This window comes from Carassius auratus, chromosome 14, assembly GCF_003368295.1.
Source record: "Carassius auratus strain Wakin chromosome 14, ASM336829v1, whole genome shotgun sequence".
Classification (NCBI taxonomy): domain Eukaryota; kingdom Metazoa; phylum Chordata; class Actinopteri; order Cypriniformes; family Cyprinidae; genus Carassius; species Carassius auratus.
Genome location: NC_039256.1, coordinates 19,913,295 through 19,935,446, shown reverse-complemented (window position 1 = coordinate 19,935,446; position 22,152 = coordinate 19,913,295). Strand labels below are relative to the sequence as shown.

The window sequence follows — 22,152 nt, the reverse complement described above, 5'->3', positions numbered from 1 at the left end:
CTTTGCATTACAGGAATAAATATGATTTGAATGTATATTAAAATAGAAAAACGTTATTTTATATAATTTTTTTTCTGTATTATCATATAAAATCAGCCATGATGAGCATTAGAAACTCGTGTAAAAAAACATTAAAAATCGTTCTGACCCCAAACTTGTGAACGGTAATGTATGTATATATGTGTGTATTGTAGTGACGTGTATATGTATATGTGTATGTAAAGTCAAAACATTAACAATGTGTCATGTACCTGTAACATTACTTACATAAGAGAAGCAATGTAGGCTTCTGATTAAATGGATGTAATGAATCATTTATTAACAGATTAGTGCAGTGAATGTCACTGGTAATGATTGAGTCTCGGTTTCCGAATTAATTAATGACACTTTTCCTGGTTACAGCAGTGGATTAGTTTTAGCAGTGTCAGTTTAAACTGCATATTCGTTTGTTCGTCTGAATTCACCTCAAATAGCAGCGTCTTTGCACACTCAAGGTCCCTTAAACAGACAAACTATACGACAAAGGTAAGCTTTACTTAGTATTATGTTATACATTCGTGTACATCGTCGTGTATCCACAAAACGGCAAAGAACAGTGTGAGAGAAAGAAGACGCTACTGCGTCACTTTAAGTGCCATCTTATTTAAACTGTTGGTTAGCTTAACCATAAAGGGAAAACAACAAACGTAATCCAGATTGCGTGTTTGACAAACGCTGTATTTTAAAGAGCTGCGGTTTTTCTGTTTAAAATACAAATTCTTTGCCATTATGTCCAGAAATATTGTAACGTTAACTCTGTATGACAGCCATCTCTGTAATCTTGTTGTCATATGTTAACAGTAAATATGTTGGGCAAATATAGACAGAGCATATTGAATTGTTAAATTTGTTACGCAAACGAATCCATACCACGCAGCATCTGACTCCATACTTAAATAGCAACTGCGTGACTGTTTTAGCAAGCCCACATATTCTGTATCGTGCATCATAATATTATTGGGCAGTGTGACGTTCCCAGCATGCACTGCGCGCACTACGTTGTTTCCGGTTAGCTGCTGGCTACCGTCAAACACCGGGATGATCAGACCTCATTCACCGGGCCCGTGTGTTTCAAGTAAACCCGCTGGTCTTCGTCATTGGAACTGTAATATCGATGATTACCGGCAGCAGTACGAGAGTGACAAGCAGTGGTCCGTTAGACGTCAGTTCATTGTGAAACACATTGAAGAGTACGAGGGAAATGCTCTTGATAAGCTACTGGCCCTGTCGATGGCGTGGGTTAACCATGTTTTCATGGGATGCAGGTGGGGATTGTTTTGAATAGAATAGGATGTGAGAACTGGGCTGTTTTGGTGGTAGTTTGAGTGAATACTTTTTAAATTACATTTTAATTTCAAAGTTATACATAAGTAATGCTAACCAAAGCATGTTGTCAACATTATGGCTGTTCTTTCTTTGACCAGGTATGGCTCCCAACTGATGCACAAGGTGCTTGGTATGGCAGAAGGGATTGATATTGGTGAAATGCCCTCATATGAATTAGTTCCAAACGCTGACGCAAATAAGAGGCCATATTCATCTGATGGAAGTAAGTCTGTCAATGCTTGAAAACAGTCTATCTGTCTGTATATTGATCAATCAATCTTCCTATCTGTCACAGAAACATTTTTATAATATAGTTTTTAGCTTTGAAACATTTTTGTTGTTTTGCAACCAAAATAAACAAAGTAAATATTTTATGAATAATTTTTAGGCAATCATATTTGCATGCAAATTGATATTTTAATCATGTTTTATTTCACATCTCAGCTGAAGAGCCCATGAAGAAGATGTCCGTGTCAAAATTCACATCCAGACCTCGATTTGAACCAGTACACTTTGTAAGTGGTGAAAGCAGTGGCAGTGGAATCAGAGAAATGGATGAGAAAGAAAATGAGGAGGAGCGCAGGAGGGGTGAGATGAATGATTTAAGACAAAGGGAACCAGATCATCCACCATATAATGGTAGCCCTGGCAATGGCTCCTCTTCCTCCTCGTGCTCCCTTGAGACTGGGAGGTACGGTTATGATTCTTGGCCTGAGCACAGAAGTAAGGATGTGGCCTTGGGCGGCACAAGTTGCCTTGGCTATGGCAGCAGAGGGTCCACCCCGAGCTTCATGGGCAAAGTGCAGCAGGAGTACACTGCTAGATATGAGGCGCATACTGCCAGACAATCGGACTCATACTCACAGGCAGGCCAAGCTAATGGATACAGAGGTTCTGGACGTCCTGGAGCCTGGGATAGTGGATCGCGTGGACTGGGATTTGGACATCAGGATAGGCCGACCTCCAGCAAGGCTTCCAACAGGGTATACAACGGCCCAAGCAAAGCTGGCACTGGCCTTCTCCCAACACCTTCACCGACGTCTTCTCTCCATGAATCAACAATTGATGAAAAACTGAGGCTGATTACCAGAGTATCATCAACTGTTGTCGTTACCCTGAGAGATCCGGCGTTCATCAGTGGACCTGACATGCCAAACTACAATTTCATACTCAGCCGCAGCATTCAGGCTTGCAAGACAAACCCAGAGTACATCTATGTTAATTTAAGAGATATTCCACCTGCTGACCTTCCTAAAAACAGAAAAATACCCTCTGATGGATATGCATGTGAACTCCGGTGTCAGTCTGTGTACCTTGCCACTGGGTACTCTGGGAGCAAAAACGGTGCCAGAGACCGAGCGTCAGAACAGGCTGTCAAACTATTCATGAGGCCGGTGGAAATTCGTGTCCTGCAACGGCAATACAAGCGTACTTACGTTAATGATATGGTGGTGTGCCAGGTAAACACTCCAAACCCAATCCTTCCCCCACCTCTTCGCAACCCAGAGGACAAGCCACTCCCTAGTACCAAGGGCCAGTATGAGCCTGACCGAAGCAAACACTGGACAGAATTTGTAATCATGGAGAACGCATACGATGCCATCTGTATACTCAACAACTCTGCTGCGTTCAACCGAATGAAAGTTGATTATACTTTTGACCCGGTTCCCAACAGCAGTTTATGGCTCTGTAGTGTGTACTTACAGGACGAGCTGGTGGCACAAGCCAGAGGGACCAAGAAGAGCTCAAAACACGCAGCGGCGGAGGAGGCAGTAAGGAAGTTGCGAATGAACCAGGCCACTCGTCAACAAGAGCAACAAAAGCAACAGAATTTTTCTGGAGGGAACCACACTTCTGACCAGCCTGCAAGTCGCTTCGCCCAGCAAAGCAACAAAAAAGCGCAGAGAGGTGAATTGGTCATCCTTGAAAACTCAGATAACGCTATTTGCATAATAAATGACACTGCTCAATTTAATAAAGTGCTTGCTGACTACAAGTTCACTGTCCTGCCGGACCATCGCTGGCAATGTGAAGTTTACCTCGATGGTCAGTATGTGGCTGCAGGCATTGGCCCCAAAAAGACAGTGAAGCACATAGCAGCAGAGGAGGCCCTCGCCACACTTCGGCGCACACAAGCTGTGGTGAAGTCCAACCTCTGGAAGGAAAGCCATGTTGATGCGATTAGCCGAAATCAAATTATGACTCGTTCTGGTGAGGAATCCATGCAGCAAGAGATCAAGGAGGACAACATTGGTAACCAGCTACTCCGGAAGATGGGTTGGACGGGTGGTGGTTTGGGTAGAGAAGGAGAGGGCATTGCTGAGCCCATCAAGGTCAAAGAGCAGTTTACCAGGGAAGGACTCGGTATGGACATGGACAGGCAGAGTAATCAGATGACTAAGCGCGATATTGAGGAAATAATTCGGAATTATGCAAGTTCTGACCGTCAAGATGACCTGCGATTCTCCACAGAGCTCAACAATGAGGAGCGCCGACAGATACACCAAGTATCACAAAGATACGGGCTGCGCAGCAAATCGTACGGACAGGGTCGACAGCGCTTCCTCGTGGTTAGTCGCAGAGTTCAGAAGGAACAGCTGATTGGTCAGCTACTGCAGGAGGGGCAGGTGGGACGATATGAGCTTGTGAAACCTCAAAGTTCACAATGACTAGGCTCAACAGGCCTCTGAGAAACCAACAGATGACCATTGATAAAAGCAAATCAGTTTTACTTGTTTCCCGTTAATTTATTTACAAAGAGAATAAACTATTTTTTTTTAAAACGGAAGATGGACTGGAAAATCTGTCAGTTCTCAATGACAACAGTGTGTACCCTTTGCCACTATTTACCATGTATTTCTGTACAGTTCTTCCAGATTTGCTGTTGGTTAGTTTGAGACCATATGATGAACAGACATTACACATTAGCATGTGCTCCTCTCTGAAATGACATTCCATTTTATGTTTTCACAAAGGACAATATATCATTCACATGTCATTCATCTGTTGTAAAATAAACACTTGAAATATAAAATTATCTAAGTAACTACAAAACAGTAAATATTTTTTGACATTTTATGGTTGTTTGTAGAATTAAATCTTTATCTCAACCTTAAATCTCTGTCTGGCAAATGCCTAAGCAGCAATCTCTGTGAAGTTGTCATTGCCAATATTGTCATCCAGTCTGCTTGTAGTGACATTAAATTTAGTCTGGTCGTTGTCCATTTCCTAGTTCATTTAATGAAATGTAAATTCTTATCTTTGTTCAAGAAAAAAAAACCATAGAGTTTATTTTACTGTTTATTTACAAGAAGTGAGAAAATGTACAGTTTCTTCCACGGGTTACTAGTGCAAATCCGACACTCTTGGTAAATTAGAAAAAAAAAAGAGGATTAGCTTAAATGGATACTGCATGACAGATTCACATCCATATGGTTGGAGAAGCAATTTAAAGTGAAAATAAATGGACACTTTAAATGGAACTTAAGAAAATCAGAAAAATAACCATGCATCTGGGGTGCAACACACACTCAACTATGCAAATTTGTAATATTCTGAATCTCAGGCATTTGGCTTTGTGGGAAAGACAGATCACTGTGTACCTTCAAACAATTACACAGTGTCAATAGAAAACACCTTAAACAACAGTAAGAACTGCCATATTAAAAGAACAAACCACTTGCACTGGATTAAAAAGGGCCATTTCCAGCATTTGGTACATTACAATTTTCAAACTGGTTTTAAAAGTTCAGGTTTTCCAAGTGCAGTTATAAAAGGCGTGTTTCTGAAACGTAAGCTTTCCATACAAAACAATTTATATGCTAACAAACATCCATCTTTAATGTCCTTGCAGTTTCACTTGGAACTCTGGATTCAACCAAGGATACTCAAACTTGCATTCATACTGAAAACAGTAACCAAACATGTTAATACCCCAAATGAAATAAGCCTACAGTGTAGGAGCAACTCATAAAACCAAAGAAATAAGATGACAAAAATGAGGGCAGGCCAAATAAAAGGAAGTAACCCTAGCAACAATATTTGTAAAACCTTTATCCTCATCCAGGATAAGGTTCTGCATGAAGAGGGAGACCACAACACAACATCACTCTAATCCTGCAACAGCTACAGAACAGACAATTCTACTGAGTACGTAGAGAATGATTGAATACACGATGTGTTGTATTTTATTCTTTGCAAGGTGGTTTTCCTCTTGTTGGCGAGGCAGACTATTGTTCATATGTGAACTGTACGGATGGTCAACAGTCACGCCAGCTCTGTTCCACAATTGCCGACACACGCTTCTCATACTCTCTCTTGTTTTCCTGATACAGCTGAGCTGCCTGGCTGTTGGCAGGGCTGTTTGGGTTGGGCTCATCCAGTAAAGACTGTGATAATGAAAGGTAAGTTAACAACCTGAATAATGTAATAACATTTTTTACAAAGACATCAAAAAGGCATAAAGAAAAGTTTCAAGCAAAAGAAAAAAAGGAAGTCATGTTAATTAGATAAAAAAAAAATCCATACTCCTCTTCACAATATTGAATTTACAATAAGAAATAATAAGTAATAATGAAAGCACACAGAACTTTAAACCTTGTGCTGAATAAAAACTCGTAAGTTTTGAGTAGAATTCTCTGACTCTACACAAATGATTGGCAGAAGTGTTCACACATGCCACCAATCTATAAAATATCTATCATTATAGAAGTACTGGTATTTTTGACTACTACAACCAAAGCCTGAATGAAGAAAAACAGAATGTTTAATTACTTATGCTAATTAGTTTCTTTAATTAAAAAAAATATATATAAAAAATAAAGATAAATAAATAAATACTTTTCATTACAAAATGACTCAACAGGAATGGAGTGAGACTAAACATCCACCAAGCATAGGGTAATGGTGACACACCTGATAAAAAAATAAATTGTATGCTATTTATTTTTTTTTAGTTTTGTATTTTGGAAAATAAAACTATAGAAAATAGAACACAAAAACGTTTTTAAAACCTTGGTTGTCCTTTTTTTCTATACTTGATATCATGATGTGGAAAATAGTCAAATCAGATTTCATAAATTTCCATACTGTAGAGGAACCTTGTTGGTAAGAAGTGCAGACATGTCATACCTGTATTGAGGTTAAAATTGAGGAAACATCATATGTTGGACTCCAGCGATTCTGAAGAATGTCCAAACATATACTACCATCTGCATAAACTGAACACAAAGAAATACAATTAGATTTTATGGTCCACTGAATCAAACCTCATCAATGCAATACTAGGATTTAAGAAATATATATTTTACCATTAGGGTGAAACATTTTGGAGACAAACCGGACTGTGGGAGGTTTGTTTGGATATTCTTCTGTAAATTCTATTGTGAGTTTGAAAGTTCCTATGACAAGTGGAAAAAGAAAATATGAAGCAAAACCATTTGCCACATGCAAGCAAAAAGAACCATACCATGCCAAATGCTAGTACACAATTATACAGTGGCACATACAATAAAATCAGTTGTCTGTATTAGGAACCCAAAGCGCAATCCTTATTCAGCCGTCAGTGTGGTTTAAATTAAGGTTTACATTATATTAATCTGATCAAATGTGACAGTGAAGACATTTGTAATGATAGACAATTTGATGACAAATTTTAATAAATAAATATTGTTATGAAATATTTTTCTAAAGATAGCATTATACCAAAGTATAAGAGTCAATTGGAGTCAATAAGTATTTATTTAATAGAAACTGATAACATTTAACATTAAACTGACCAAGTGTGACAGTAAAGACTTAAAGATAAGTAATACCTTTATAAAAAATATATAATAATAATATATTAACAGCACAACTGTTTTTAGCATGGACCATAGAGACATGTTTCTTGAGCAGCAAATCAGCATATTAAAAATGATTTCTGCAGGATCTTGTGACACTGAAGACTGGAGTAATGTTTGTAAATCTAACATTGCCACCAAAGAAATAAATTTAATTGGAAAACAGTCATTAATTTTGAATAGTACTAATAGTTTGCAATATTATTAACTGAATTTATTTATCAAATAAAAGCTGTCTATGAGCGAAAATAATAATAATAATAATAATATTTTTAATTGACCCTAAACTTTTTCAAATGCTGCATTGGAAAATTGGGAAAAATAATGAAATTAACATATAATAGTTTGTGTTTTCTTGCCTTACCATCTTCAAAGGGTGTTCCTTCAGGGCTGTAGGCAGAAGAAATGGGTCAACATGTCAGGTTATACAAAACACTTGGCATGACAGCAAGAAACAAAGCCAAAATCACCAGCCAAGGTGCAGCAGACCTGCGCATTTACCTTACTGTAATCCAAAAATAACAAGGCACATAGTCTACGGATATGACATTATAACCTGTTTTCTCCACCACAACAACACACGCACAGCTCTATTCAGGACACCGTCGCTTCAAAGATCAAATAACAAGCACCTCTTATGGGGGACCACTGGCCATCTGGCCTATTTAAAACTGCTTACATTACCGCTAACAAGCTGGATGTCATCTCACAGCCCTCGAGTAGTCGGAGATAAACTAAATTGCCAGTGTGTTCTGTACATTGCTCATCGCTGTCAAAAAATTCACAAGATACAAACCCAAAAATAACAGCGTTCCAGACCATGATGTTGTTTTCCGACGGGGCTCCGCTAACTCCTGCTGGTGGATCCTCCTGGAGACTGAAAAATAAGTTACCCGGAGAAGTTACATTACATATACTACACAAACAGTACGACAAAACTAAATACTGCACAGATAGCATCCAAATACATGGTCGGAGAGGAATAATGACGTTTTTAAATTGCTATTGTGGGGGGAAAAGTCGCCATGTTAAAGACTTGAGTCCAGCCGGTGTTCATGCAAAAAGCTACCGAGGGCCTTTAGCATTTTCTGTGTCGCTTACCGTTTAAAATCTCTCATCAGACGCCGTCTTGCTGGGGTTGACATGGTTTAATTGGATAACCAAGACGTAAACATAAGGTATCAACGCTGTTATTTTGAATCGGTTTTAATTATTTTAATTCAACGGACGTCGGCTTCGTCGATTCGGTTAAATACCGACGTTAGCCGTTCTCTTGCTTGGATCCTCTCTAAACCCGTCTCTCTGGGACTGGACCATATCGACGCAAAGTGGGGGACAAGCAACTGCTGGATGATATAAAAGTGAGCTCGTTCACACAACTGTAAACCTATTCGTGTTTTAGAAATCATTAGTAAAGAATACTTGTGACTGGCTTTAATAATTCGAGTGATTTCGATTAATAGGAAATACAGATATATTTAAAGCCGTTTACAGGAAACCCTTCAAACACGTATAGTTGTAGCAGCCCATCATAGTTACGTCATCATGGGTTTGACAGTCGTGGTAGTTACAAGATCGTTTAATATTTGGAGTGGGGTAATATATGTTACACAGCGGTAACTCCGTTACATTTTTACAGTTTACTAATGTGCAAGAAATTAAATCACTCGCAATTAGTAGTAAAATATATTTATTGGCATTATTATTATTCGGATACATTCCTCACAGACCATGTGCTGATTAAGTCTTATAAAAAAGGATCATCAGTATCACAATGACTTTATCTGTTTTGTCCTGAGTAACCTGTGCTGTTTATTAAAATAGAAAATCAGTTCTTCACAGTGTACAATTTAAAGATAGGAAACAAAAAGTGAACTTGCATATACAATGAAATTTTTTTTAATGGCAAATTAAAATTTACACCCAAGTTTTGGTGACATTATTGAAGTGAGACATAATTACAGTACATTTGTTAAAATGCTACATTTAACAGGCTGGCATTTTTGTTCAATTAAAAAAATATCAGTGTTTGCGTTGCTCAAAGTGAAAGTAAAAGGCTGACATGTCTGAGGTATATCACAATCCATCCTTAAATAATATAAACATTAAAGAATATAAACATTAAATAATGCACATTTTAAAACATTAGACAACTTACATTAATAAATATCTATCAATTATGAAAATAAATCCTTCACAGTTAAATTAGCTATTTCACTGAAGGCAGGCTCTCCAGGTAAGAACTCCCCAAGAATGTATGACAGCAGCATCTATGGACACATAAACACAAATAATAAAATGTTAATCTGGATATTTGTTTCTAAATGGATTTAACCACATAAGAATCTTAGCTAGAGTCCTCACATAAACCAATTTCTTGTTCTCCTCAGTGTCCTGGAAGATCTTGAACACAGTTTCAACATCAGTCTTCTTGAGAATTAGAGAGTTTGAATCTAAAACCACCATAACAATTACTGGATACTGGTTAGGGTGAAAGAAACATTTGTAAAAATGAAGTGGGCAGTCTAAGGCATGGGGAAAAATTACACATACATTTAGAATTTATAAGCTGCAAAGCCTTCTCCCTGGTCTTTTGTTTCTCCTCACTGTCACACGGCGGCTGGAAGGGCGCGTTTACTCCTGGCCATATCTTCTCCCGGAAACTGTCAATGTAGGATGCAATCTGAGCTTCAGTGGGATGCATCTTTTTTAAAAAGTTGTTTATTTTCCTGCATGGGAAGAAAGCTTATGCTTATCTTCACATCTACAGTTGAATATCTATGGTGTTTGAATAGATATGAAATGGGACTCTTACTTCTTTAACAAAGGCTGGACTGCTTTTAGAATAGCATCAACAATGTTAATGAAGACTGAGTTACCTGAAGATGGTAAAGACAAATAATGAATGGCAAAAAAAATCTGTTTTAGATTTAGTCCTTGGTGATCATAAAAGCAAAACAGAAAAAGGGAGTTACATCATACCAGTTATTTCCTTAACTAGCTCAAATATGGCTTTGGTGGCCTCAACTTTGTCCCAGTTGTTCTGGGGTTCCTTTTTCTGTGCCTGAGGCTGATTTGCCATCTCGTCCTTGAGCTGTCCCATTTTCTCTTTTATTTTGGCCTTTTGAAATCCATTTGACTTTCTTTGAGTTATCTTTTCTTTTTTGTTTGTTTTGCCCCCAGACTGAGCACCTGCGAAGCCATCTACTGAGTCAGACTGCAAGCCTTCAGTGTGGTTCATGACTGAGCTTGAGATATCACTCAATTGTCCTGAAGGACTGACTAATTTTGACCTATTAACAAAGATATCTAAACTTTCAGCAAGACTCTCCTGTAAATCTGAAACCACGTCCTGTTCATCAGAGGTCTGATCTTCTATATCTGGTTCTGTACTTTTGAAGGTTTCAGTTTCTTCACTGGGGTTATAAAACCTAACGCGTGTAGCCACTGGTCCTTCTACAATGCCCCCCTTTGGTTCTTCATCTGTGTTGATGGAGGCTGGCTGTCCTGTCGACTGTCCACTGTTATGTCCTGAGGATCCTGCTCCATCAACCTTTTCTTCTCCTCTGGGATTATGGGACTGAGAAAAAAAACACATAGTATCACCAGAGGGTGGCAGTATTCTCAATAATTTGCATTTTGCTGAATCTAAAGGTATACCTCTACTATAAATCAACAAACTTTAGCTCTTTGGATAAGAAATCAAATCTTGATACATGTATATTGATCCAATTACATACAATATTGATAAAAATATATAAGGTTTGTGGTAGGTAACACACAACATAATAAAAAAAAAAAATTTTAATTACTCTAAACTTTTGACCTGTAGAAAATGCTCTATTTGGACAAGATTTCAAATCTAGCTGTATTTATATTGATCCAATTATATAAAATATTGTTATAAATATACTACCATTCAAAGAGTTTTAAATGTCAAAAATACTATATCAACAGTAATATTGTGAAATATTATTACAATAATAAAAATACTTCAGAAATCATTAGAATATGCTGATTTGATGCTCAAACATTTCCAATTATTAATGTTGAAAAAAGTTATATTTCCTTCTTGAACCTTTGTTCAATGTAATGCATACTTGTAGAATAAAAGTATTTTTAAATAAATCTAACTGACCCCAAATTTTTGAACTGTAGCTTTTCATCAGTTTTATCATGAGGTTTCCATTAAGCTATTAACCTAAATCTGTTTTTACCTCATCCTCATCTTGGCTAGGATTAAGAAAGCTTGCAAGGCCATTCAGGAAACTCCAGACACCTCCCTTATGGTCCTTATTACTCAGCAGCTGTACAATGGGACACAAGAACTGGAACACAGGCTGAGTGTGACCAAGCTGTGCATCAGAAACCACCTCCTGAAGAGAAATGAGGAAAAGATTTCAACTGATAAAACCTTCTTTGATTCTAGATGTGTGTGTCTGTGTGCCAGCTTACTTGTAAAAAGTGCTCCAAGGCTGATGCCACTTCTTCTGCATGTGCACCATCAAGACCCTGCTTTGTTACTACTATTGCAGATATAGAGGGTAAAGTGGAAGTATCCTTAAAAAAACAACAGAAAGAGAACAAACATTTTTAAGCAAGCAGCTACATACATTAATCAATAATAATGAGTAAAATATTAATTACTGTAATAAAAAATAGTATGGGTTTTGATACAATCGATGCATTGAAGATCCCTCACTATTTCCTCTCTCACCTGCCAGAGGCTGTGAAAATGAAGTATATCTGACTGGGTCTTTTTTACATCCCAGTTGAGATTCTCTGGGTTATTTTTCTCCTCCAGGTGAAGCACGAAACAAAGCTCTTCATTTTCCTTTTGGACCTAAGACAATGTTTTTTTTTTTTTACTTATTTAACTTAACGTAGCTTGTACGTTGTTTAGCTTCCCTTGACTTTTAACATAATGCCTTACATTTGTAACACGGACTGCCCACTTCCCCACCCGCCACATCTCATAAGAAAGCTTGAACTCCATCATATCTTCTCGGACATTTGTTGTTAGGTCATCCGATTCACTGTCCTTTTAAAAGAAAGCACAGACAAACTTAGTTGCACCGAAAACTTAATGCAAATCAATTCAATATGCTCATTTTCCATACATAATCGGAGTCCATGCCGCTTCTAAAGGAGCTTTCTCTGCTGTTTGCAGCATCATCTTCAATAACAGCAAATCTTCGTGACGATAAAGCCCTGTGTAAAAGATCATGCTCCTTCTTCTTCTTCTTCTGGTATTTCTTTTTGACTTTTTTTGACTTGACCTTATCAACAAATTTAGAAAACTGTTCTTTGATCCTATTGCCTGCTTAGATAACATTGAAAAAGGTAATTAAATTTCACTTTATTACATTATGTACAATTACCGCTCATAAATCAGATTACTGAGATGAAAGAGAAAGAAACATCACCCTTCTTCTTTTCTTTTGTGTCTTCATACTGAGCATCAGTTTCATCCGTCACTCTGCGTAATTTGTAAATAACAGAATTAAGCCACCAGGTGAGATGAATATGCTAAAATGTTATGTTTTTGAGGTAACTTACACTTCTGCTTCTTCACTTCCCGTGGAAGATGGTGTGCCTTCCCTATCGGAGTTTAGCAGGTCTTCTGTTGAGCTTTTAGAGGTTACTCTATCCAGCTGCGAAACCACCATCTGATTCAAGATGTCTGGGTTACAGAGGCATTTCACGAGCACATCAAGAGCTAGAGATGGACAACAGGAGTAGCAAAGAATTAGTGAATGAGTAGAAAATACACTATACAATTAAAACAGCACAAAAATAACTTAAACACTACCATTTTTTAAGTTTTGGGTCAACGTTTCACACAAACATTAAGCAGCACATCTGTTTTCAAAATTGATAATATAATGAAATATTTCTGGTTTACAAAATCAGCACATTAGAATGATTTCTGAAGGATCATGTGGCACTGAAGATGGAAGTAATGCTGCTGAAAATTCAGCTTTGCATCATAGGAATAAACTGAATTTTACAGTTTTAAATTGTAATATTTCACATTAGTTTTTACTGCATTTTTTATCAGATAAGTGTAGCCTTGAAGGGGATATGTTAAGAAAGACAGTAAAGGTTTAATAAAGCACCAACAATCATGATTTGGTATAAAAAATTAATTCTATAAAACAAATTTAATTTTGAATGTAAACTAAATATGACGTTGGAGGCAGTTAGAGAAAGAATTCACTCTGAAAATGCCATACACTCAACATAACCATTGTGAACGAAGCTAATATTAATTGTTTTGAAATCCATGAGTATTGTGGCACACAAAAATGAAGTTTGTAAAAGCAGTGAAATCTTGTTGGGACAATCTTTGAAGCATTTGTTTCAGAGAAACTGTCCTAAACAGGACAATGAATGCTTCATATGTTGATGCCAGATATCTGATCAATGTTCAGATCAAGATCTTTAGAAAGTATTTAGCACAAAGTTCAGTAGGACTAACCTTTAATAGCAACAATCTCAGTTAGGACACACCGGTACAGTTTTGCTTCCCAAAGGTGCTCAGGAAAAAGGTTTCGCAGTAGAGCTTCAGAAAAGGCCCTGAGGACTGTCATCTCCTCAGACCTTGAACCGAACATTGGAGAGCTAAAAAAAAAGGTAAACAAATGAACATGCTGGTTTTCATAATGATTCAATTTACTATCAGTATTCCTGGAACTACATCAGGTGATGAGTCATAGGTTAGGACGGAAGTCCATGAGTTTTGGCAGAAATTCTTTGATTTTAAAACGTTAGCTCAAGAAACATAAGACTCAGTTGCTGTGCTGATGGTCTCTGAAATGGACCGGAAGGAAAATTATAAAAAGATAGTGATGTCACTTGTGTGAGATATTACAAAATACCCTCAGAATAAATGAGGCGTACACAACATAATGACACAGACAAACTTGCTCACCCATCTGACTGCTTTGCGTTATGCAGGTGCTGAGTGAAGATCTTAATACAACCCACACTGGTGGCAGACAGATCAAAGCTTTTTGCCTTGCAAATGACTCTCTCGACTAGCAGGTTAAACTCCATCTGTAGTGCCCTATGAAGGGGCTGACTGTCGCCCAGTTCTGGGACTGTGTACCACGGCTGGACCAGGTTAACATAGGCACATTTAAACACTGCAAAGACATTTAAAAAATCTATTTAATCATGCACAACTGTAATGATCATCTAGTAATGCCATGTATGTGCATTATCACTTTACTTACGGAAATGAACAGGGTATAACATTTCCTCAAAGTGTTATCAACACACAAACCTCTGAAATATTACCATATTATCTGATCTTCTGCCTCCTGTTCTGTCATGTTTACAACAAATCTCATTGTCATGTCATGAAACTACCTTCGGTCACTATCTCCAGATATGAATAAGAGGCACAATGGGAGCGAAGCTTGCAAACAACAACATTTGTATTTACCCTGGAGGAGTGACCTCTGTACATTTGGATAATGCTTTGTCTCAGACTCAGTTTGTGCGGTTCTGGCTGCATCAGTCTCATCACTGACACCAACATGGTGAGCCTTCTTTGTCTGAAACAGGAGGATTAAGGTGCAAGGGATTAAATTCCAGTAATTTCACTGATGATGTCTGATATCAGTCATGAACACAGAAATGAGGTCAGTAAAAGCTTAGGGTTTTTGCTTTCTGGAAGACCCTCCATACAGAAACAAAGAACAAAAACTGATCTGATGGTTTCTTTTTTTACATGAAACCCGGAACTCTCTCAACCAAAGCAATAACGATGTTAATGATGCTATTCAAATTCTTCCCACAGTTAGTTCTGCCTATAAATGGACTTTATTGTTATGTATCCATTTACAGTTGCCATTACAGTATGTATTCAGTTGCCCTGCTGAAAATTTCAACTTATGATAGAAGCTTTGAGTTGGGACACAGACAGTGGTTTCTAGCTGGTCAGCAATGGTTATTTACATTGTGTAAGCAGAAGGACCATCTTAGAGAAACAATAAACCAGGTACCAGCTGGTCAGTCCAGTCCAGCAGGTTTTGGGAACATAACAGCTGGTCAACCAGCAAATGACCAGCTTGAAACAGCTAATGGAAACTTTAGAAACCATGTTCCAAAATATAGTTATGTTAGATTTTACAACAGGACAGTGTCAACCACTCTATGCACATATTCAAAGTAGTAGTAGTAATAATAATAATAGTACGTGCGTCAATAATAGTACGTGCAGAAATAATCTTGTTACCTGTTGTTCTGTTTCTTCAAGCGTGTCGTCCGTCTGAGTGCTTGTTTCATGGTTTTGCTTTTTGAAAGGTAAATTGAAAAAGCATAAAAAACAAACGAAGGCTTGTGTCCATATTTGTCCAAACTCTGAGAAGTAACAGACAAGTACAAATACAATGGCGAGGAAGCACCGCCAAGTGTACATTGTTAAAAAGGTCCAGGTTGAGAAAGAAATTCCTTTGCATTCGATTGCTTCATTCGTCCACTTAAACGCAACCCTGTATCCCTCTCCTCTCTGCTTCCATTGAGACTCATGTTGCATGCAGAACCGGAAGGTAAGTGTTTATGGTTTGAGGAACTTGCGATTGTAATGTGATTGGTGCACTTGAAGATGTCGTATTTTGTCCTCCCAAGATGCTTAATCTTTACAATAATATGCTCTCTGTAGGTAATAACTGCATGATGCAGCTGTGATTTCATGAACAAATATTTCTCGTTTACTTTACACACAACCGTTTACTGTGTAAAGAAATGACAAAAGTACAGCATGCACCATGCGACACCATCAAGTATATGGTGGTGAAGTATGATAACACATGATGCACTTTTTATTCAACCATGTTCGCCGCAAGGTGGCCCACGTTTCATTTAGGGTGTTTTTAGTCTTCGAAAAACAGGTGGTAATAATGAATTTGTCCACTTATATTCTTGTTCATGGTGACAAAATGTAACATGACAACCTTATATTTAATACTTATATTGTTAATTAAATGCATTATACCACACACACAATCTACATGAAATATTTAAATGTTTATGATTCGACTCTAATGAACGAATCGTTGCAGATCTTTAAATGAACGATTCACCGTCGTACACGTTCGCTTGTGATGAACCGAGCTAAGCATACGGAGGAAGGGTCTTGTTTCGGTCAAGGATTGTGTCAGAGTGCATTAGTGATGTGTCGTTCGTGAACGAATCGTTCTTTTTGAACGAATCTTTTAGGTGAACGAATCGTTCTCGTTCACGTAATCCACTGACTCATATTTCTCGTTCAGTGAAGTTCCTCCCTCCACAGCAGCGCGGCGCTATAAGCAGCGCATGCGCAGCTCAGTGCACCGGGTAACAACTATTTCATCCTGTCAAAGAATTACTCAACCTCGAGCCAATAGCCTTCGAGTATGAGATGTGACAGAGTATTTGATTTGTTGAATGTAGTGAACGAATACGCCCTTCAATGAACGCGTTTCATATGAGTCTGAACTAGATCTAGAGATCTTATCGTTCGTGAACGAAATTACTGAACTGGTACCCATGTCGTTCGTGAATGAGTTGAATGAGCTGATACATAGCGTTCGTGAATGAAATGACTGGACTGGCACACATGTCGTTCGTGCACGAGTTGAATGATACATCTCGGTCGTGAATGAAATGAGTGACCTGATGGTCAGGGTATATTCTGGCAAACAGTTTACCAATCACGTTTCTCAATCGGCAAAGCATATGTCGTTCGTGCATTAGTTGAATGATTTAGTAAATCTCGTTTGTGAATGAAATGACTGAACTGGCACACATGTCATTCGTGAACGAGCTGAATGAACGGATACATGTCGTTCGTGAATGAAATGAACTGGTACATAGCTTATCTCGTTCGTGAACGAAATGAATGAGAGTAAACCGGGTCAGTCTGCCATTTAGCATGTCAATCTCGCAAAAATGCAAAGCGCAGTTATAAGTACTGTATTGTGCACATACGCTTGTTTTGATATTTAGCAACTCCACGTTTAATCCCCGATATATGAATGTGAATATATAATAAACAAACTGTCTGACCAAACAATTAAAATGCTATTTAGGCTAGAAAACCTTGTGCTTTGTTCATTTGAACAACTTAATTAGACTTTATATATTGAATGCGATTATACACACATTTTAATAAAGCCAGATCAGTTTTTGTAACAAGTGAATACGTTCGTTGACTTAAGACATAACAACACAATACACTTTTTGCCATCTGCTGGCTTATTTTGTGTAATACGAAGAAATGGTCACTGAACGAATCAGTGAACGATTCTGAACGAATCATTTTGGTGAACGAACTGAAAATGAACGAATCACTAGAAAGAATCATAATTTCCACCACTAGAGTGCATGGTATACACGCATAAACGCAACTCTGCCACCTGCTGGCATAACCTTGTAGTCTACAAAAAAAGGACCAAACAGTGAACGCATGAATCTTTTTGTGAACTGATTTGATTGACGAATGGTTCATAACTGCTGGTTGTGCACAACCTCCCTCTATCCTCTTTGGCATGATCAGCGATCCAGTTCGCAGAGTAGAAATGGATTTCTGGACAGGTTCATTCAGGAAAATGGCATATGAATAAACCTCTACAGGCACATGATGGAGTACAGCACCCTGACACCGCCAGCCAGAGATTACACCCCTAAAAATAGACCCCTCAGTGACTGAACAAGTCATGTGATCTGCGAGTAGAGTCTGCCGCCAGCCAGCGCGAGCTTGAACCGCCTTCCCAGGATTACGTCACGTGCAACAAGACTGTCAGAACAAGTCTGCCTCTTGTGTAATCGACTCATCCCCTTAACGCATAACACGATCCATTATACAAATTTTTGTGATTTGTTTTACTGAACTTGACATATTTCTCATCTAGCATTAACGAAAGAGTTAGCAGGACAAGTGACAAATTCATAGGATGTGCATAATTCATACCACTGTTTACTCGTTATACTTCCTTTGTTAATTAAAACTTTTAATTTAAATTAAAAATTAATCCCAAATGATTTATTGATCCTGATACAGCTGTCACATTCTTGTGTCAGGTAACCAAAAAGTGCTTCTTCAAACACAAAGTATATTATGACTTTTTTTTTTTTAAGCCCTTGCCCAAAATAAATTAGTTCAACTTCTTGCACCCAGTCAGGAGGCCATGATGCCCAGAGTCCATCCACTGTTAATCCCTGCTGAACATCCTGTAACGCCATGCTCAGGATCTCACCATACTTGAAGTGAAGGTGATACAAGGACGGATTAGCGTGCTAATTTACGACTAGCCTGATGTCAGTTAAGAGGTCAGCAAGGTTTTTAGCGTAAGAGGGCACGCACAAGCCGGCTTTTCCAACATACTGGATTACACTGGAGGAGAGCCATTAGCCTTGCAGCCTTTATAAACCTTCAGTTTCATTCATTCCTTTTGAATATTATCAGATCACCTGCAACACATGGACAGAGGCCCAAGGTTAAAGCCATTTTTTCCCTTTGATATCTTTCCTCTGGTTCCTTTACTGGTTTTAAGATCAACTGATGATTTGGAAAGATATTTGCCTTTGGCTATTCAAGACTCGAGTAAGGAATCTCTAAATTACCACAAACACAAAAATTCAGATGCACATAAATTAACAATTTAGAGGATACTCCAATACACTTAAATATGTAGGGCTCCAAAATAAACCAGGACTGAGTTACATTCAGGGGCACAAGTGTCCCCTCAGCTGTCCTTGGCTCAGACTCAAGAACTACTATGAAGTCCAGCAGGGTATGAGGTTGCATCTTATGAAAATAAAATACTGCCTGACACTCAGAAACATGTTTAAAGGCATGCAAGTAGTCTAGCCTTTGAATAAACACTTGAACATTTCCAAGTGACAACTCTCTGCAGTGCAGTTTGAGGGTGATCTAACAGATTTGTTTCAATACGATGCATAAAACGCCCCACTACTCTTACTGTATAAGGATATCACTGCAATTTCTAACAATCCAAGACTTTATAAACTGTATAAAAAGGCCTTAGAGGGCTTTCTGCCTGCCAAACATGTTGCTAGTTCAGTTTGCTGACATGTTTTTAAAGGGTGGGGACAGAGTTTGTTTGAATTTAGTAAGAGGGCGGAAGCCATCCAAACGGCTGAATAACACCACCTGAAACTCAAGATAAAAAATAAATAAAGAAAAACACAAGTTATGGTGTAGGTTCATTCAGTGGGTCTTTATTGTTGCATTGACTAAAAACAGACCAGCTGGAAAACAGGTAGATTTTAGTACCTGGCATTCTTTCTTTTTGGGAACGACAGTATGGTGAGGGGACCAAAAACAGAAAACAAGATAAACCGGGGCAAAAGAAAACCGCAAAAACAATTTCCCCCAGTACAACCAGTACTGACATACTAGTTGGTCCCTATAAATAAGGCGGAATTTGAGAGTCCTTCCAAATGTACAAGATATGTTACAGTTTAACATCTCACATTGAATGATGGACAGGAAACCCTTAAATGACCTTCTTCAGCTCATCATACAAGACCAGCACAAAGGCACCACCCATGCCTCTGAGAACATTGGACCAGGCTCCCTTAAAGAAAGCCTTGCCGCCCTCATCACGTGCAATCTTCTTCCAGCAGTCAATTGTGCCACTGTACATGATGTCGGCTGCAAGAAAAGAAAAATAATCAATCCACTGCTTCATCTTGTCAACTTGTACTGGAAAGGTGTTTAAAGTGGTAACTGACCTCCTTTGCGTCCAGACTGCATCATCATACGACGACGGACTGTATCGAAGGGGTAGGATGCAATACCAGCGACAGCAGTCACAGTCTGAGCGATCATCCAGCTGACAAAAATGTGGGTGTTTTTGGGATCTGGCAGCATACCTAAAGATGAAAGAGCAGATGAAGTGAATGCAGTAATGGCACACATTGACATTGATACCCCAAATGCAACTCAAACTCACCCTTGGCTGTGTCATAGATGCCGAAGTAGGCGGCTCTGTAAATGATGATACCCTGTACAGAAACATTGAAGCCCTGGTACAGACCTCTGATGCCATCAGACTTGGAGATCTTTACCAAGCAGTTACCCAGGCCGCTGAACTCTCTTTCTGCTCCAGCCTTACCGACATCAGCGGCCAGACGGGTTCTTGCGAAGTCGAGGGGGTAGACGAAGCAGAGTGACGTGGCACCAGCAGCACCACCTGAAGCCAGGTTACCAGCGAAGTACCTCCAGAACTGGGTGCGCTTATCTATACCATCGAGGAAGATCTTCTTGTACTTATCCTTGAAAGCAAAGTTGAGGGCCTGGGTAGGGAAGTATCTGATGACGTTTGCCAAGTTTCCTCTCCAGAACGACAGGAAGCCCTGCTCCTTCGGAATACGCACCACGCAGTCAATTATGCCCTTGTACTGCTTATCCACTGTAATCTGTTTGCTAGCATGTTGCACCTGTAAACACGAAAGGAAACATCAATAAATGCACACAATGAAAGACAATACAATGGAAAACAGTGATTTAAATTGATAATTTGAAGCCTCCACAATTACAAATGTCATAAAATGAAGAAATGTACTGAATGAAGTGGGTTTAAAACCCAGTTTCTTCTTTATAGAACAAAACCAAAGAGGAACCACGAACACGTGATTATGCGAAACGATAAAAAGCCGGCAATGAGTTAATACGCGATATCTTCCGGTAGGCGGTCTCCGTAAAACTATCCGAAATCGTCCGCAAATACAATTAAATTCTTGTAAAATGTTGTGCACACAGAAACATTAAATCAAAATGTTAGTATATCAAACGCCCCTAGTATAACATGTCCTTTTAATCAATACCTGGGTCTTCGTCGCTCTGGAACGCGAGCGTTAGCTTGGAAGCTAGCAATCAAGGCCTAGCTATTCAAGGCCTCCCCTTCTCGCGACCTTGGCGAAATCTATGAGGATGCTGGTCTACCGTGTCTCGTGGAAAAGTATTAATATAAATAAAAATACGCATTTTAAAATCGATACTAAAGGAGCAAACCCGTTCAGCTCTGTTAAATTCCAACCAAATGCTCGCTGTAAATGCTTGAGGCGTGTCTCAGGATGTTCTCTCAGGGAGGCTTGGTAAAGGTTACGGAGCTCTTAAGGCCTAACTTAGTCGATGTTTTAACCTATTATTCAACGACCAGCTCGATTTTAAACGGCTCAAAATGTACCAAAACGTCCTTTACTCACACAAAGATTAAGATTCTCGTTTAGTCAAGACGTTCACAATTTCGTTGGACTCCCTTAATTCAATGATTAATTAAACATTAAAATGCCGCCAACTAAAATCTAAAAATGATATTGGGTTTTAAATCAAACTCTTCTAGGATTACACTGTGCTGGTTGTACTCACATTTTAGTCCATTATGTAACCGAATTTCTTACAAACCTAGGATTATATAATCCCGATAATATTACTGCGTGTATCTAACGTTACGTTACCTGAAGCAGCAGTTTGACTCTCTCGATGGGGGCCACGGCAGTTTTAGAGATAGCAGCGGCAATACCACCGGCCAAGAAGTCCTTGGCGAAAGAGATGGCGGTCTCGTTCATTGTCGGGTGTTCTTGGAGAGGTGTAGTCTGAAGATGTCAATCCCGCTCTGCCGCTGGACCAGTGTGGAATGCCGGCTGATTCGAAATGGCCGAATGAAAAGTTGAGAAGAGATTTTTAAAAGGTTCGTCTCGCGAGAACACACGTACCCAACGCTTCTAAGACTTGATTGGAGCGTGGACTAAACGTCACAGATTCCAGGAGGAGGGGCCCTTTTATGATGACGGAGATGAATGGCTCAAAGTTAGAAAGGTAACCTTAAGCCTTCTCAAGGTGGAAAACGTAAATGACAACAGGAAGTTTTTAAAACATAGAAAATGTATTTCCAATTAGTCAATAATTCATGAGTAATATGAAAAAACG

The 22,152-nt window shown here is 38.7% G+C and overlaps 4 protein-coding genes across 7 annotated transcripts; 1 reads left to right on the top strand and 3 right to left on the bottom strand.

Moving 5' to 3' along the window:
* The first annotated feature begins 385 nt into the window (after positions 1–385).
* On the top strand, positions 386–4,739 carry LOC113113953 (NF-kappa-B-repressing factor-like). Of its 2 annotated transcripts, none has more exons than XM_026280555.1 (3): positions 386–525; positions 1,464–1,588; positions 1,810–4,739. In XM_026280555.1, the coding sequence occupies exons 2-3, from the start codon at positions 1,480–1,482 to the stop codon at positions 4,032–4,034; spliced, it is 2,334 nt and encodes a 777-aa protein (XP_026136340.1). In that variant the 5' UTR covers positions 386–525; positions 1,464–1,479; the 3' UTR covers positions 4,035–4,739. The 2 variants fall into 2 exon arrangements, with proteins under 2 accessions (XP_026136340.1, XP_026136339.1); XM_026280554.1 differs by lacking the exon at positions 386–525 and adding an exon at positions 1,001–1,304.
* Positions 4,740–4,833: 94 nt separating this feature from the next.
* On the bottom strand, positions 4,834–8,520 carry ube2a (ubiquitin-conjugating enzyme E2A (RAD6 homolog)). The gene is made up of 6 exons (XM_026280556.1): positions 8,307–8,520; positions 8,002–8,082; positions 7,570–7,595; positions 6,675–6,764; positions 6,496–6,584; positions 4,834–5,753 (listed from the first exon to the last, which is right to left on the bottom strand). Exons 1-6 carry the CDS (start codon positions 8,348–8,350, stop codon positions 5,625–5,627), a joined length of 459 nt encoding a protein of 152 aa, XP_026136341.1. The 5' UTR covers positions 8,351–8,520; the 3' UTR covers positions 4,834–5,624.
* A 370-nt stretch (positions 8,521–8,890) lies between these two features.
* On the bottom strand, positions 8,891–15,978 carry LOC113113952 (uncharacterized). Of its 3 annotated transcripts, none has more exons than XM_026280553.1 (16): positions 15,451–15,978; positions 14,656–14,767; positions 14,140–14,353; positions 13,687–13,829; positions 12,765–12,924; positions 12,632–12,684; positions 12,326–12,525; positions 12,139–12,246; positions 11,923–12,048; positions 11,661–11,765; positions 11,423–11,581; positions 10,188–10,785; positions 10,021–10,084; positions 9,759–9,868; positions 9,570–9,658; positions 8,891–9,475 (listed from the first exon to the last, which is right to left on the bottom strand). In XM_026280553.1, exons 1-16 carry the CDS (start codon positions 15,748–15,750, stop codon positions 9,383–9,385), a joined length of 2,634 nt encoding a protein of 877 aa, XP_026136338.1. In that variant the 5' UTR covers positions 15,751–15,978; the 3' UTR covers positions 8,891–9,382. The 3 variants fall into 3 exon arrangements, 2 of the variants coding, with proteins under 2 accessions (XP_026136338.1, XP_026136337.1); XM_026280552.1 differs by having other exon boundaries at positions 9,759–9,934; positions 15,451–15,977; XR_003293655.1 differs by lacking the exons at positions 8,891–9,475; positions 10,021–10,084.
* Positions 15,979–19,414: 3,436 nt separating this feature from the next.
* Positions 19,415–21,905, bottom strand: slc25a5 (solute carrier family 25 member 5). Its single transcript, XM_026280551.1, has 4 exons — positions 21,681–21,905; positions 20,174–20,660; positions 19,953–20,093; positions 19,415–19,872 (listed from the first exon to the last, which is right to left on the bottom strand). Exons 1-4 carry the CDS (start codon positions 21,789–21,791, stop codon positions 19,715–19,717), a joined length of 897 nt encoding a protein of 298 aa, XP_026136336.1. The 5' UTR covers positions 21,792–21,905; the 3' UTR covers positions 19,415–19,714.
* Positions 21,906–22,152: the final 247 nt, after the last annotated feature.

Coding starts and splice junctions, on each gene's coding strand:
- ube2a (XM_026280556.1), bottom strand. CDS start 8,350: ATGTCAACCCCAGCAAGACGGCGTCTGATGAGAGATTTTAAACG. Junction 8,083..8,306: donor CTGATGAGAGATTTTAAACG/GTAAGCGACACA, acceptor CTTATTTTTCAG/TCTCCAGGAGGATCCACCAG. Junction 7,596..8,001: donor TGGAACGCTGTTATTTTTGG/GTTTGTATCTTG, acceptor TTCTGCCTACAG/CCCTGAAGGAACACCCTTTG.
- LOC113113953 (XM_026280554.1), top strand. CDS start 1,078: ATGATCAGACCTCATTCACCGGGCCCGTGTGTTTCAAGTAAACCCGCT. Junction 1,305..1,463: donor CATGTTTTCATGGGATGCAG/GTGGGGATTGTT, acceptor TTCTTTGACCAG/GTATGGCTCCCAACTGATGC. Junction 1,589..1,809: donor GCCATATTCATCTGATGGAA/GTAAGTCTGTCA, acceptor TTCACATCTCAG/CTGAAGAGCCCATGAAGAAG.
- LOC113113952 (XM_026280552.1), bottom strand. CDS start 15,750: ATGCAACATGAGTCTCAATGGAAGCAGAGAGGAGAGGGATACAGGGTT. Junction 12,049..12,138: donor GGGCAGTCCGTGTTACAAAT/GTAAGGCATTAT, acceptor ACATTGTCTTAG/GTCCAAAAGGAAAATGAAGA. Junction 9,476..9,569: donor AGAACAAGAAATTGGTTTAT/GTGAGGACTCTA, acceptor ATGTGTCCATAG/ATGCTGCTGTCATACATTCT.
- slc25a5 (XM_026280551.1), bottom strand. CDS start 21,791: ATGAACGAGACCGCCATCTCTTTCGCCAAGGACTTCTTGGCCGGTGGT. Junction 20,094..20,173: donor CATCTATGACACAGCCAAGG/GTGAGTTTGAGT, acceptor TTTCATCTTTAG/GTATGCTGCCAGATCCCAAA. Junction 19,873..19,952: donor GCAGTCTGGACGCAAAGGAG/GTCAGTTACCAC, acceptor CTTTTCTTGCAG/CCGACATCATGTACAGTGGC.